Source organism: Telopea speciosissima, chromosome 6, assembly GCF_018873765.1.
Source record: "Telopea speciosissima isolate NSW1024214 ecotype Mountain lineage chromosome 6, Tspe_v1, whole genome shotgun sequence".
In the NCBI taxonomy this organism is placed as follows: Eukaryota; Viridiplantae; Streptophyta; class Magnoliopsida; order Proteales; family Proteaceae; genus Telopea; species Telopea speciosissima.
In genome coordinates, this window is record NC_057921.1 from 37,612,518 (window position 1) to 37,626,898 (window position 14,381).

The following is a 14,381-nucleotide window of genomic DNA, read 5'->3' on the forward strand; positions in this document are numbered from 1 at the left end:
AAAACTAGTTTTAAGACGTGGCAAAGGGCTAAAGAGGTAGAGGATATAAGAGGAATAAATTTGCCAGAAATGAAGCTAAGAAGATTGTGGGGAAAGCAAGGGCGAGGAAATACGATGATCTTTATAATAATCTGAACACAAAGGAATGGGAAATATCTTTAAAATAGCTAAAGTAAGCTAAAGGAAGAGTAGAGATTTTGAACATGTTAGATGTATTGAAAGTGAAGATGATATAGTACTAACAAGGGATGAGGATATTAAGGAGAGACGGAAAGAGTATTTCTACAGCTTACTAACTAAAGACTTTTCGAGTAATAGTGCCCCAGAGGGCTACATTACTCATCTAGACACCACATGTCATAAATATATACGCAAAATTAAGGTGTCTATAGTAAAAGAAGCTTTAAGAAAGATGAAAGTAGGCAAGGCACCATGCCTAGACAGAGTCCCAATAAAAGTGTGGAAGAGCTTAGGAATCTGTGGTTTAGCCTGGCTAACCAAATTGTTTAACAAGATTATGAGCCAAACAAAATGATATATGAATGGAGGAGAAGCATTGAGGTCCCGATTTTCAAAAATAAAGGTGATACTCAGAGCTGCAATAACTATAGAGGCATAAAACTAATGATTCATACAATGAAGTTATGGGAGAGGGTTATTGAAACCCACCTACGAAAGGAAACTACAATTTTGGAGAACCGATTTGGCTTCATGCCAAGAATATCCACAATGGAAGCTATATTTTTACTTAGGAGACTCATGGAAAGGTATAGAGAAGGCAAGAAAGATATCCATATGGTCTTTATTGACCTAGAAAAAGCCCACAACATAGTCCTTTGAGAGCTAATCTGGCATATACTTAAGAAGAAAAGGGTGCCATGTAAATATGTGGACAAAATTAAAGATATCTACGATGGTGTGGCGACAAGCATAAGAATTATATGGGGTCAAGGTAGTGACTTCCCAATTACTATTGGGCTACATTAAAGATCAGCCTTAAGCCCTTATTTGTTTGTGCTTATCAAGGATGAATTAACCAGAGATATACAAGATGAGGTTCCTTGGTGTACACTTTTTGTTGATGATATTGTGTTAGTACTTAGTAGATGAGACAAAAGCAGGGATTAACACAAAGTTGGAATTATGGAGATCAACCTTGGAATCAAAAAGCCTTAAGATAAGTAGAACAAAGACAGAGTATGTGGTGTGTAACTTTAGCCACACTATGATGGTTAAGGAGGTGGTTAATATTGATGAGAAGGAGATTCCTCAAAGTTATTATGTTAGATATCTGGGCTCTATAGTATATAAAGAAAGCGATATAGAGGATGATGTCACCCAGAGAATTAAAATTGGATGGATGAAGTGGAGAGGTATGTTCGAAGTGGTGTGTAATCGGTGTACTCCTTTAAAGCTTAAAGGAAAATTTTCTAGGACTGCCATACAATCGGCCATGATGTATGATGTGGAACGTTGGGCAGTTAAGAAGCGTCATATAGATAAACCAAGTGTAGCAAAGATGAGGATGTTGAGATGGTTGTGTAGCAAAACTAGGAAGGATAAAGGAATGACCATATTAGAGCTGAGTTAGGAGTAGCTCTGAGACATGATAAGCTACGAGAGAGTTGTTTGAGTGGAATGGCCATGTTCAACGGAGACATTGGGATGCTCCAGTTCGGAGGAGTGATTTGCTTCAGATTGTTGTTTATAAAGATTATATTTATGTAGTATAGAAAAAAGTTTTTTGTATCACACACAGGAAAGATTACATGTATCGTGTATGTACTATGGTCATTTCATTCAGATTAACGATTGGTTTTCATACATAAGAAGTACACTAGGCCTAGTGTCTAAGGCTTCAGTAATCAGTAGGCAATATAGGAGACTTAGTGTTCAAATCTCTCTAGTAGAAACCAACTAAACCTATTTTTAGCATGGGCCAACAAATTCCATCAACCATATCTTTTTGGTCTGGGAAATGCAGCCAAAATGAAACTAATAACTTCCAGATCAGGATGAAGTATAAAACCATATAATGAACAATATTCTTTGTTCCAAACGATAAAACTGCAACTAACTAGGAGCTGTAAGATGGCTCATAATAGGACTCCACAATAAGGAGGAAGATGGACAAGCAACACTACTGTAGAAGGGGTTCATAAAGAACCACTCTACAGTAGGATCGTAATAGTTGCAGCAGATCATCAATAATAGAAGCAAATCAGAATTTGAAGGTTAACACCAAAATAGAAGGTAACAAATACTAGGTAATCCAACCAGCGGTTTGGTATCAAACTTGGATCGAATGGAGCAGGCAGTGAGGAGAACCTTTGCTGGAAATCACAGCCAATTCCAATGGCTAGGTTGAGAGATATGAGGGTGACACCAAAATAGAAAGTCAAGGCCTACAGACCAAACCAGCCAGCAACAGTGGCTTAAACTGGGATCGAATGGGCTTCCTGTTGGCCTGATTCAATCCTCAAAAGCTCTGCGAACAGAACTTGGACTCAGAGAAGAGCAGGTTCGATTGTTGCAGGAAGTAGGGCACACACAGATCTGCAGAAGTGTACTTTGATCCTTCTTTTGATGATGAACAGCAGCAGCAGTCAAGCACTTGATTGGAGAACAATTTCTGGACTTCAGCAGGGATCGATTGCAGCAGTTGTAGTCACAAAACACAGCAGAAGAAGGCTCAGTTGGTGTAGAAGAGAAAATAGAAGAAGGGGGTAAGGGGATGGGCTTTCTCAGCCCTGGGTCTCTCACCCACAGCTATCCCAGCTGTTGAAAGGGGTCTTACTCCCATAGTCGAGTGCAACAGTTTGCCTCAAAAGTACTTTCATTAATTCTGTGTCAATCAATTACAATAGCTGCCTTTATATTGACTGAGACTGGGCTACACAAATAGAAAGTAAAACTTAGCAATTGTTTGGAAAATAGTAACTAATGGAAATAGAAACTGAATGAAATTGGAAACTACTAAAGGCTTTATAACTCAGCCTTCTAAACATGCAAAGACAACCAAATTAGAAACTTAAGCCTACTTTCTAAATATGAAAATAGAAACTAAAATATGGCAGCATTAGGATAGAAGCTTTCTCCACTTGATGGGTCCACAAGATCTTCTAAAAATCAATCCCAAACAAAGCAAATTTTGGCTTTGACACTGTTCATGTGAACAGTGATGTGAACAGTGTTTTAGTCTTCAACTTGGGTCTTCTAGAAGGATTCCCATCAAGGCAATATGGGCTGTGACACTGTTCACTTGAACAGTAATTCCTGACTCTTCTCTTCTTCATGCTTCGATCTACATCAAACACTCTTTTATCTTCTTGATCTGCATTAATTCTGAGAGCCAGAAATCCTTTCAAACAGCCTTACACTTGCATCAAGTTCCACGAAGCAGATTAAGCAAAAAACATTGACCCACATGATGACCCAATTGTCAATATATATAATATTTGTCAATGGTAATAGATTTTTCAGTTTCCAGAGTATACAAATTGGTACATAGATCTTTTAGCACTCCCTTCAAGCCACCTATCCTCCAAAATCAAATTTTACTTCCATAACCAACCTGAAACTAAACTCCTTGAATGAGCCACCCATCTGAGAGAATATTCTTCCAAACCCCCACTTCATGAGGAAATCAAGCTTATCTACTATCTGATGCAATGAATGCACTCCATGCCAGGAATGGGAGGGGAGTTTAGTCCCACATCGGTCGGGTAGTGTGCGGCTGTTTGGCTTATGACCTTGGAAGGGCCTCTCCACCCTGTAGCTCGGGCTTTTGGGTTGGATGCTATTAAGTGGTATCAGAGCAGGTTGTCCATGCACTGGCCATGTGGGGGGCCATGGCCCAAAACTGGGGGGAGTTGATGCAGTGAATGCGCTCCATGGCCAAGAATGGAAGGAGAGTTTAGTCCCCCATCGGTCAGGTAGTGTGCGGAAGTTTGGCTTATGACATTGGAAGCTCGGGCTTTTAGGTAGGACGCCATTACAATCCCACCCACCTGGGCCCACCCCATAGGCCCATACATAGACGCAACACATTACCCCCTTGTCTCAATTCAGAGTAGCTAGGTTGATTTTGGGGAAGTTGGCTGAGTTTCTAGAGGGGAAATTAGAGCCTAGGATTAGAAGCCAAAATAAGATGGATCTAGAAGCATCTATTGGAGCTTACAGCGTGAAAGAAACAAGCATGCACTTCAGAATTATTTGGAGTCGACACTGAGTAGAAAAGATAAATGAGAGCATGAAACCTTATAAGAATTTCATAAACTGAGACTACATGATTGGGGAGAACCAGATGATTGATTCTCATACACGGTAGATTATTTCATACTTTAAGGCCTCTTAGAGTTTGGTTAAATTTCTTTGCTCGGATCTAATAGCTTCAAGTAGATTTGATGCAGGTTCATCATAGATATTGGCTTATTTCTTTAGAAATAGGCCTAAGGTTGGGTTATATACATGTTGGGCCTTTGTTCCCAAGGGTTTTCTATGTATTAGGCCACTTCAATGAGCCTAAACTAGGGGTACATAGGTTGCATACGGGATTAACCCAATACTTAGTTTATTTTTATGTTTTCTAATTGAACCGGTTCAAATTGGTTGCATCCAATTGGTCCAATTTAAGTGATCATGTGACTTGGTTAAGTGGTCATGTGACAACTTAAGTGGTCATGTGATGTAAGTTGGGCTGGATTAGGACTCTATAAGTCCAGCCATGTTTTGAGTCTATTTCCTTTAGTATTTTAGTTTCCTAGTCAATTTAAATTACCTAATAGGTTAGGGATAAGATTTGGCCATTCCTTTTTAGTGTCTAAGTCTATTTTTGAGTCTTCTATATAAGTTTGTAAGGGAGGCCAGCATTGTACACGAATTTGATTAATGAAAAAAGCTTTTGCTTGCTGGCTGCCATTGTTGCTGCTCCTGTGCTCCTTGTGAGTGTGCATCCTTGTGGTTTTATCAAGGTGGAAAAGGACTGGTGGAATCCGGTTGACTCCTTACGCCGTGACGGCTGGGAGGATCTTCTTCAAATTCAAAGGTGGCTTTATCCTTCACAACTGTCGAAGCTTGCTGCCAGTGGAATCTCCAGTAAGTTTGACGCCAAAATTCTTCTTCTAATCCTCTAATCCTTTCCCCCAATTAATTCCCTTTATTTTTTGTTTGAATCCCACAAACCCTAACTCCATTAAAGCCCAAAACCTGCAACTCAATTCTGTCCAGAATTGCAGAATTTCAAAACTCATCCAACCCCTAACCTTTTTATACCATATTGACCCCCTAGACCTGCCCATTAATACCCTATAAACCCCTTTCCCAATATCCAACCCAAACCCTAGGAATTGACCTAAATCCTAGTGCTGTCCATTCGAACCAGCAGCCCCTTTTGTTATTTGATCCGGTTGTTTGGCTCCTAGTAGGTCTCCTACCTATCTAGGACTACATTAAGATTGTATGCCATTGTACACGATTCCACGGTCATGGCCTCATAAAGCATAGAGGGACAGTATTTTCTTTCTAAGGTAATGCATCACTTATTAAATTAACTTTTTCATAAATGGTCCCTCCAACTCACACAGAGAGGAAAGGAAATTAAAAGAAAGACGCTAAAACAATTTATGTTTTTGTACCCAAGATTGGCATGTGAATATACAGGACTCAAACTCCTATTTTGCATTCATAAAAGAGAAGGTAACTAACCGGCTGCAGCTCCTCTCGGGAAATTTCTCTAGCAGGGATTGAGATGCACCTTCCAGGAAATATACCTACAAGACTCAAAAAAGAAATGCAAGTCGCCCACCAAATAAGTTTTGGAAGGAAAACAGTAACTTCAAATACTAAATAAACGTCACCAAGGACAAAAAGCAAAATCCAGATAATTTATTTTGAAAACAACGGTTTGAACTAGCAAAAAAAATCTATGGAACAACCAGCAGAGGCAAGGCTAGCAGCAATAGCACGAAGGCGATCTGGTCTTTCAGGGTGCGGATGGGACTTCATTTCAACCTGTTCAACCACAGTAATGACTATTAGAAATAACTAGCACTTAATAATGAAGAAGAGTAGAAAAGGATTTTCCCCTTTTTTTTTTGGGGGGGTTTGGTGGGTGGTTGTTGGGTGGGTGGGAGTAACAGCCTAACAGGTAAGGAAATTTCATTAAAATACAAGATCGGGAAGAAAACCCAACCAACATAAGTGTATAGGTTTGAGAACTGCCAAGTTATGCGATAAATATAGAAACAGAGAAATGCAGCAACATACTTCTGAGTGAAGTAGCATTCTTTCATCAAAACCAATTACAGTGCAATTGTCCCGGTCTGATTTTCGCGTCACCGAGTCTATACACAAATTTTTAACAAGAAATTGAAATTAAATAATCAGTCACAGGCATAGGAATGATTTTCTTGAATATTCAGGAGCAATATCCCAGAATTCCACAACAATAACACATTAACCCTCTAAAGCAACATAATGAAGAAAAATGCTTCACATTATTCTCCTTATAAGTTTCCAAAATGTAAGAATCAGAACTAAGACAGCGGATTCATTGGCAGCTAGAACTGAGCAGTGAATTTCCTAATAAATAAAAAGAAAAATCTTGAATTGAAAGCTGATTAGAATTTTCATACCTGAATATCAATGGAGGAAGAAGAAGCAATGAATATAGCAGCAAGAAAGAAAGCAAATCAACCAGGGCATGCCATGGCAAAACAACATGATTCGACTGGAATGTCCCCCATGACATTCCATTTTTTCTCAATCCACTAAAATAGGCTCATTACAATGCTTTATCTCCATGGATGAATTTCACTTTGGAGCCTACTTGAAATTCCTAAATCAACTCAATAACTGGCTTTAACTAAGTAACCAGACAGAAATAGAGCTTATCCACGTTTTCCTCTTATATACCTATATAGAATGCTAAACAAAACAGAAAATCACAAGACTTAAAAGGCTCCTAATGACCCTAGACACCGAAATGATTAGACTGGAACTCTTTCTCAACAAATCCTGCTTAAATCCTTTGACTCAAACCCAAAGAAATAAATCAGCAACTCCTAAAATGTGGCTGTTAACGATCATAGACAATAGACCTATTCCAGCAGTAGTTTTCACCGCATCGCGACAAGTCAGGCCTTCAACCAGTTTCCACCTTATTTATTAAGATGCCCAGACCCAAAAACTGAAGGAAAAATACCTGGACTAAAGAAAACATCCCTGAAATATGGGAACATACTTGGGATATGGCAAATATACCTAACATATGAAACTTACCATGGTCACCTAGCCATCATGGAGGATGGCCATCACCTAGGCTCGCACTAGCACCACAACAACTACGAAAGCAAAATCAAGTTTTCCCACTCATCCATCTCAATATCCTCATCTCTACAACACCAAGTTTATTTATATGGCACTTCTTCATAGCCCAGCATTCCGACCCGTATATCATAGCTGGTCTAATGACAGTCCCATAGAATTTTCCTTTAAGCTTTGAAGGGATACGCCGATCACACAGTATTCCGATCGCACCTCTCCACTTCATCCACTATTTTAATCCTTTGAGCAACATCGTCATCTATCGCCTTTCTTGTTTACGATTGATCCCAGGTATCTAAAGTGGTCACTTTGCGGGATCCCCTTCTCCTCAATATTCACCACTTCATTATCCATCCCAAAGCTACTAAAGTTACACATCATGTATTCGGTCTTAGTTCTACTTATCTTTAGACCTTTTGATAGTTATCCTTGCTTTTGACTCATCTACCAAAACAATATCATCTGCAAAGATCATACACCATGGGACCTCCCCTTGTATGCTTTTGGTTAAGTCATCCATGATAAGTGCAAACAGATAAGGGCTTAAGGCTGATCCTTAGTGCAATTCAATTGAGATTGGGAATTCACTACCTTGGCCTCCCGTTGTTCTAACACTATTCACGACATCAGCATACATATCTTTAATTATGTCTACATATTTACACGAAACCCTTCTCTAAAATATTCCAGATTAGCTCTCTAGGAACTCTGTCATAGGCTTTTTCCAGATCTATAAAGACCATACGAAGATCCCTCTCTATATCTTTCCACGAGTCTCCTTAATAGGAAAATTGCCTCCATTGATGATCTTCCTGGCATAAATCCAAATTGGTTTTTTGATATAGTAGTCTCCTTTCTCAAGTGAGCTTCAATAACCCTCTCCCATACAATAAAATAAAATAATAAATACCAATGACAAAAAATAGCCCCCAATTAATAAAATTCCAAAATACTCCAACTGAACCGGTTTAGGCCTGGTTCTTCATGGACTGGGTTTCCAGACTGGGTAAAGCCAGTCCAACCATGGAACTGCAACTGCATCACAAGTTAGATAAGCTTGTTATCACTTATCACAATCCCACAAGCTAATTGGGTCAATTACCACCCACTGACTCATGTTCCCCAGTGTTGATACTCGATACTAGAAAATGAGAGGACAGATAACCTAGAAAAACACTGCACAGCAAGATCTAATTGTATTGTGATTGAGTCATAACAACCAGAAACAGGATGGGACTGATATCATATCATTTCTCCGCACCATTCTTCCCATTCTCCTCCTCCTTTTATTCTTTCTTTGTTGCATTCATCTTCTTTCTCTATTTTGGATAAAGCCTCTTGCAGTGTTCAGTATTCACCCATCAAAAATAAAATCTCTGGACCTCAGAACACCATCAAAAAGCTAGCTATAGGTCAGTAACAAGATATCGAGCTGTTTGATCATTTTAAAAATCAAGTCAAGTCATTTATAGGATCTTTACTTTTTAGGCTTTCATTTTTAAAACAACTTATCTTTTGGGGTGGAGGGGCAGGACGGAATAGTTAAGACAGTCAGCGGTTAGTCAAAAGAGCATTTAGGTGCTTTATTAACAATTTAGAACATACTAAGCCTTAGACCTAAGGGTTTTCTTCTCTCATAAGCACATGGACCTAAGGTACCGACAAGACTGACCGAGACCAGGCCAACTGTTCAGTAATAAGTCCGATTTTAGGCCTGACCTGATTAGCCCGATAGACCGACCAATTAGAACCGAATATACAAACCTCAAAACCATGCCAATTGGGTTTTTTGGGGGTTCTCTGTAGAGACCAGCAAGAGTAGAGAGATCTCGACTGGTCTCGGTCGAGATCTGCACATTTATAGGGCCAGGAACTTAAGTGAACCGAGATCTCAGTCGAACCCAAAATTCATCGGATTGCATCATAACCTTAATATGACTATGGATATGGCCATGAGAGCACCAGTTCCGAATATAGTGCTTATGGTCAGTTTGGGGCCTTTGGGCAGCCACAGTCAGTACAAACTACACATGAGTTCAACAGTCGGAGCAGTGGGTCAGGTTTGTGAACGACATATTCACAGTCCCAACCCAGCCATACATGCCGATGGTAGTTCAACAGCCTAGTGACAGTAGCAGTGGATCGATCTCATCGCAACCGCCTCTTCCATACCCTAGAATAGGGTACCTTCCGTTAGTTGATGACAACACTTATATGAATTGTGTGGAAGACTATGTCCGATTCATGGGAATCCTATGTGGCACATTCAGAGGAATACTTGATTCGGCAATATGGCTTGGGATGATAGATGTATATGTTAAGATTGATGTATTTTATACTTTTACATTTCTAATGCTTATTTAAGTTGTTTTATATTAATTGTATGCTTTGATTGCTTTCTATTACTAAATTATGTGTAGAATAGAGCCTATTAGTACATCGTAGTCTACCAAACTAGGGTCCGAAGTCAAACTCCTATTAGAACTTTGATTTTGGACAATCTGATATGACATTGTGTTTAAATGGACCAAAATAGGTTGTATACCAAGTTTCATGACCAAACTTTGTCAAAAACCTACTGAAACCATCTGCCGAGTTCAAAATAAAAATACATCGACTCGCCAAGATCTAGGTCCAACTCGGTTTGGCTAGGCAAAACTAGTACCGAAACCAAGTTCTCGAACCATGACTTATTAAGGAGCAATTAATATATCCCAATACCCTATACAAAAAAATGGCTTAACTGACCAATTAAGACCGATTAGCCAAAACCATTTCAAGACCGATAACCAACCGATCGATTATTAATTAGTCTCCCCGTCTTGGGTATGAGGATTGATTTATGTACTCGGTTCATTTTTTATCGTAGCAGTCAAAGGTAAAGGACTGTTTAAGCCCGACTGGACTGGCCGATTTGACACCCCTACACTTACCCGAGCATTATAAGTTAAAGTTCAGTTTAATGAATGGATCTTTGCCTTCAAGCTTTTCATTTCTTTGAGGATTTTTTGCTTTCTTTATGAATCTGAACCTTTTTTCTTTTTCTCTTTTTAAGAATTCTGGTGTCCATCTAAGAACTTAGTCTAATCAGAGTACTATTATTAGCAACCATTCTTCTCTTTCTATTACATGGACTGACTTCCAACTGCCTTGGGCCCTTGACACTATGTCACAACATCATGTATAGCAATCAGCCCTCAGCACAATCTTTTCAAATAGCTTCATGTAAGATTACATTCATATAGTACTGCCAGGGATTGACTTAAACAAATACTAATGATTTTTTTAAGAAAGCTTTCCTTTACAGGTACCGACCAAGGATAGATATATCAATTAAATCTAAAAGTCAACAAAACGTATCCACCTTTTAACCTGTCTATTACTTCTGTTTCGACCCGAGAATGGAAAGCTGTTGGCGCAAGACGAGATGCAAAAAAACCATGCCTAACGATTTCAGACTCTTTATATTCTCCACAAATCTGCAGGGACAGAAGCTCATAGAGGTCATTGTAACACCCCAACTATCTATTTAAAATAAAACATTGTCAAGATGAATTCCTAGTATTTAGATTTTAGAGAGAACAGAGACACCTAAAATTGCACCACTCATCCACAGAAAAATTGAGAAACACAAAGTTTGCATTAAGAAAGAGGCTAAGTACATAACCATACATCACAGTGGAGATCATCATCAAGGTTCATCATCGTACAGTTTGTGCAAAACCACTTTTTGCTCGCTACATGCTTTTGCAATGGCTCCCAGTCGCTATCATCATCGTCATCGTCCTCAAAATAGCCCTCCTGCTGGCTGTACATATCCTGAAATGTCAAGTCCTTCTGATGCCTTGGCTTTTTCTGCATTTAAAGTTGAAACTCCATTCCAGTAGTCATATTTTGGCGCTTATCAAGAAAGCCAGCACTGCTTTCAGCAGCAATAGTTAAGAAGTGGAAAGCAAATCCATTGTTTTGTTTCAAATACACAATTACATCACCGAGGCATGCGATAGTTTTGCTTACAGTTGCATGATCATGCCGAATGCTCCCATTACTGTCCATATCTCTGGAGTGTATTTCACATTCTTCTTGTTCCATATAATTTTCGTTCAAAGGAGGATCGGTACTGATTCCCTCATTCTTCGAGCTTCTACGACTTCCATTCAAGTAACCACTGCTTTGGCATTGAACCCGCTCACTTTGTTTATAAAGACTACCCTCTGCTCCTCCATTCTTTAGAGAACTAGTTTGCACTGCTTCAGAGTCCATTTTTGGAATTTGACCCTACAAGCATTCCTTAAAGAACATTTCCCTCGTCATCAGTAAATCTCTTAACCAGAAAGAAAGAAAGCCATGGAAAAAAACAGAGAGAGATGAACGGGAAGAATCACAAACACAAAAACTCGAAGTTGATAAGAATAAAATCATTAAATATATAGAAAGGAAAGAAACATGGAGAAGAAAACAGTAAATAAATGGGAAATCGGAACTAACCACCAAAATCAAACTGCAGTAATGCTTCCTCCCACTGAAATTAAGCTCGTTTAACCAACAAAGACTGCCATTAAATACATACATAAATCAGATATCACTGAATGATTTACCTGAAAAAACAATAAAATACGATTTTTACCGGTAAAACTAGTACAATCTCACGATAAAGGAACCTCTAGGGTTTAGAGATGAGAGGGGGGAGCAGAGACCGCGAGAGTCCCCCTCAGTTGTCACGAATGAGATTGTCAAGTGTCAACCAATTCGAACCGAGAGCCTCCGAGCTTTGTCGATCTGGGCCTCGTTTAGTCGTGTTAGCTTGGGACATGCTGCTGTACAGCTAAAACATAAATACGGCTGCAATTTGGCCGGGCTAATTCATGTTACGGCCCATCCGTTAACTGACTATTTTTTTTCCCCTTTTGGAGTGGGGTGTGTCATGTGTGGGCTTAATCTTGAGGTGTGTACCTATAGAATCTGGATCTATATTTAAAGTTCTAGGAAGCGTTTGGTTGTGTAAATCTTTTGGATGTGGTCTGATTGTAGATGGTCATCCATTTTAGTTACCATTAGTTGAATCGTAATTCTAGAAAATAAACTGTTTGGTTATCATGATTCTGTGAAATGATTCTTCTTGAAAAACTGTTTGGTTACGCTGAGTCTGTCAGTTGGATTTCCCCTGAATCTATTTGAAAAACTGTTTGGTTGCCCTGAGTCTATCGAGTTGGATTTACCCGAATCTACGAATAACTATTTGGTTACCCTAATTCTATCAGTCACTAAACATTACATTTAAAAGTATAAGACACATTAACCAGAAAAATACGATTACCATATTAATGTTCTAAAATAATTAATTAAATCCAATTACCACTCAACCTTATATAACCTAAAATTATTAATATGCCATTGCTATGTGTGAGTGTGAGTATGAGCTTAGGTGTAGGGGCAACCAGAGGGGCAGCAAGGGGTGGGGTTGAGTGTGTGCTCAGGAGTAGGGGCAACAAGGGGTGAGGGTGACTGTGTCAGTGTTGTGTTCAGGTGTAGGGGTAGCAAGGGGTGGGGGTGAGTGAGTGCTCAGGTATGACAACATAGAGGGTATGACTCAATAGCTTTCTTTTAAGTGAAACAAAAGTTCAGATTCCCCCAAGTCTCACCCTATTCTGATGGATAAATTAGTTCACTTCAAGATAAGAAATTAAATAAGAAGCTACTGCTACATGAGAGTCGTGATGGAGTCGAACCATCATCTCCTGGGACACAAACCCAGGTGCTCTTCCTTTTGAGCTAAAGACTCACCTACCTATATAAACCATGTCATAAACACATATAAAAGCTTAACAAGAACGAAAAAAACATTTAAAACCAACCCACAGATCCAACATCAATTTTAGAATTAAAATCGACGATCCTATTTTTTTTCTCTTTCTTTATCCAACACCAATTTTAGAATTAATATCTGAGATCCTATATTTTTTACCAGCCATATTTCTTCTGTCTTCGCTATGATGGCTTCTTCCTCTCCCTAGTCCCTACAAAATCCTTTGTTCTCCTTCTATTCTCTCTATTTCCCATTAATTGTGACCATTACCCACATGCTGATCCCAACCAGCATCACAATGCAGCCAATATACATAAGATCATGAGACAATGCTGATCATCAAATTAGTTTTGTAATTTACTCTAAGGCTAGATTTGAATCTTAAGATGTTTGTTAAATAATGATAACATTGGCCTTAGTTGTCAATTTAGATTCCAACCATATTGATAACTCACGCACTTCGTTAGAGTTTAAAATCCACTAATTTAGGTGGATGTGAATTTCATTCAGCTTTTGGTTTCACAAGAGACATTAGCATCCAAGTAGTCTCTTGCAAAGGGGATAAAATAAACTCTGTTTTATAGCCTGCAGAGAGATGGATAATGACACAGACCCACTGCAGTTCTCTGAATTTTTACTGTTTGGAGAATACCTACACCCAACTACACATACCCGTCTCTCTCTCTCTCTCTCTCTCTCTCTCTCTCTCTGTGTGTGTGTGTGTGAACATAGGATAGCTAATCCATTCTCTCATTTTTTTTTAAGGTTTTGATCAGCTTAAGTAAGATGAAGTCCAATACATAATCATCACTAATATATTGGTTCAAGATCAGCTTGTAACCTTGTGGTCCATTAGGAGAGTCTGACCTCTCTCTTCTGCTCTACCTCTTACTGAATTGTGGAGAGCAGAAGTATATAAAGGAGGCAAATTTTGTCATGGTTTTTCAGAAATACTGTTCTAAAATTTAAATTAGCTAACAAAAACCATTCAAATCAATCACCAATGTTTCCAAAACCCAACAATTACCTGCAGTTGAAAAACTGGTACAAATTAGACAATCTCACTCCCCCCTCCCAACTCGCTCTCCATCATTGATTAATTAACAGCAAATTGTTACAGGTCTAGAATGAAGTCTTTAGAAGCTGCCCTCTGAAGCCCATCCTTTCTTCTCTAACTCCAAGTGCAAGGCCTGTTATGAAGCAATTGGAAGTTCTGAATTAGATGACCAATTATGGCAGGATACAAGGA

The 14,381-nt window shown here is 39.0% G+C and overlaps 1 protein-coding gene across 5 annotated transcripts in view; it reads right to left on the reverse strand.

The window, feature by feature from the left end:
* Positions 1-11,897, reverse strand: part of LOC122664591 (histone deacetylase 15) — a 60,307-nt gene extending 48,410 nt beyond the window's left edge. Inside the window, exons 1-7 of one of the 5 annotated variants that reach the window (XM_043860472.1) lie at positions 11,815-11,897; positions 11,344-11,616; positions 10,999-11,181; positions 10,691-10,805; positions 6,268-6,344; positions 5,937-6,012; positions 5,707-5,771 (exon numbers count right to left, since the gene is read on the reverse strand). In XM_043860472.1, the coding sequence (XP_043716407.1) occupies positions 5,707-5,771; positions 5,937-6,012; positions 6,268-6,344; positions 10,691-10,805; positions 10,999-11,181; positions 11,344-11,589 (762 nt within the window). In that variant the 5' untranslated portion in view covers positions 11,590-11,616; positions 11,815-11,897. Of the gene's footprint in view, positions 1-5,706; positions 5,772-5,936; positions 6,013-6,267; positions 6,345-10,690; positions 10,806-10,998; positions 11,246-11,343; positions 11,648-11,812 lie in introns of those variants that run through there. The other 4 variants (XM_043860470.1, XM_043860473.1, XM_043860474.1 and 1 more) reach the window with 4 other exon arrangements.
* Between the last annotated feature and the right edge of the window lie 2,484 nt (positions 11,898-14,381).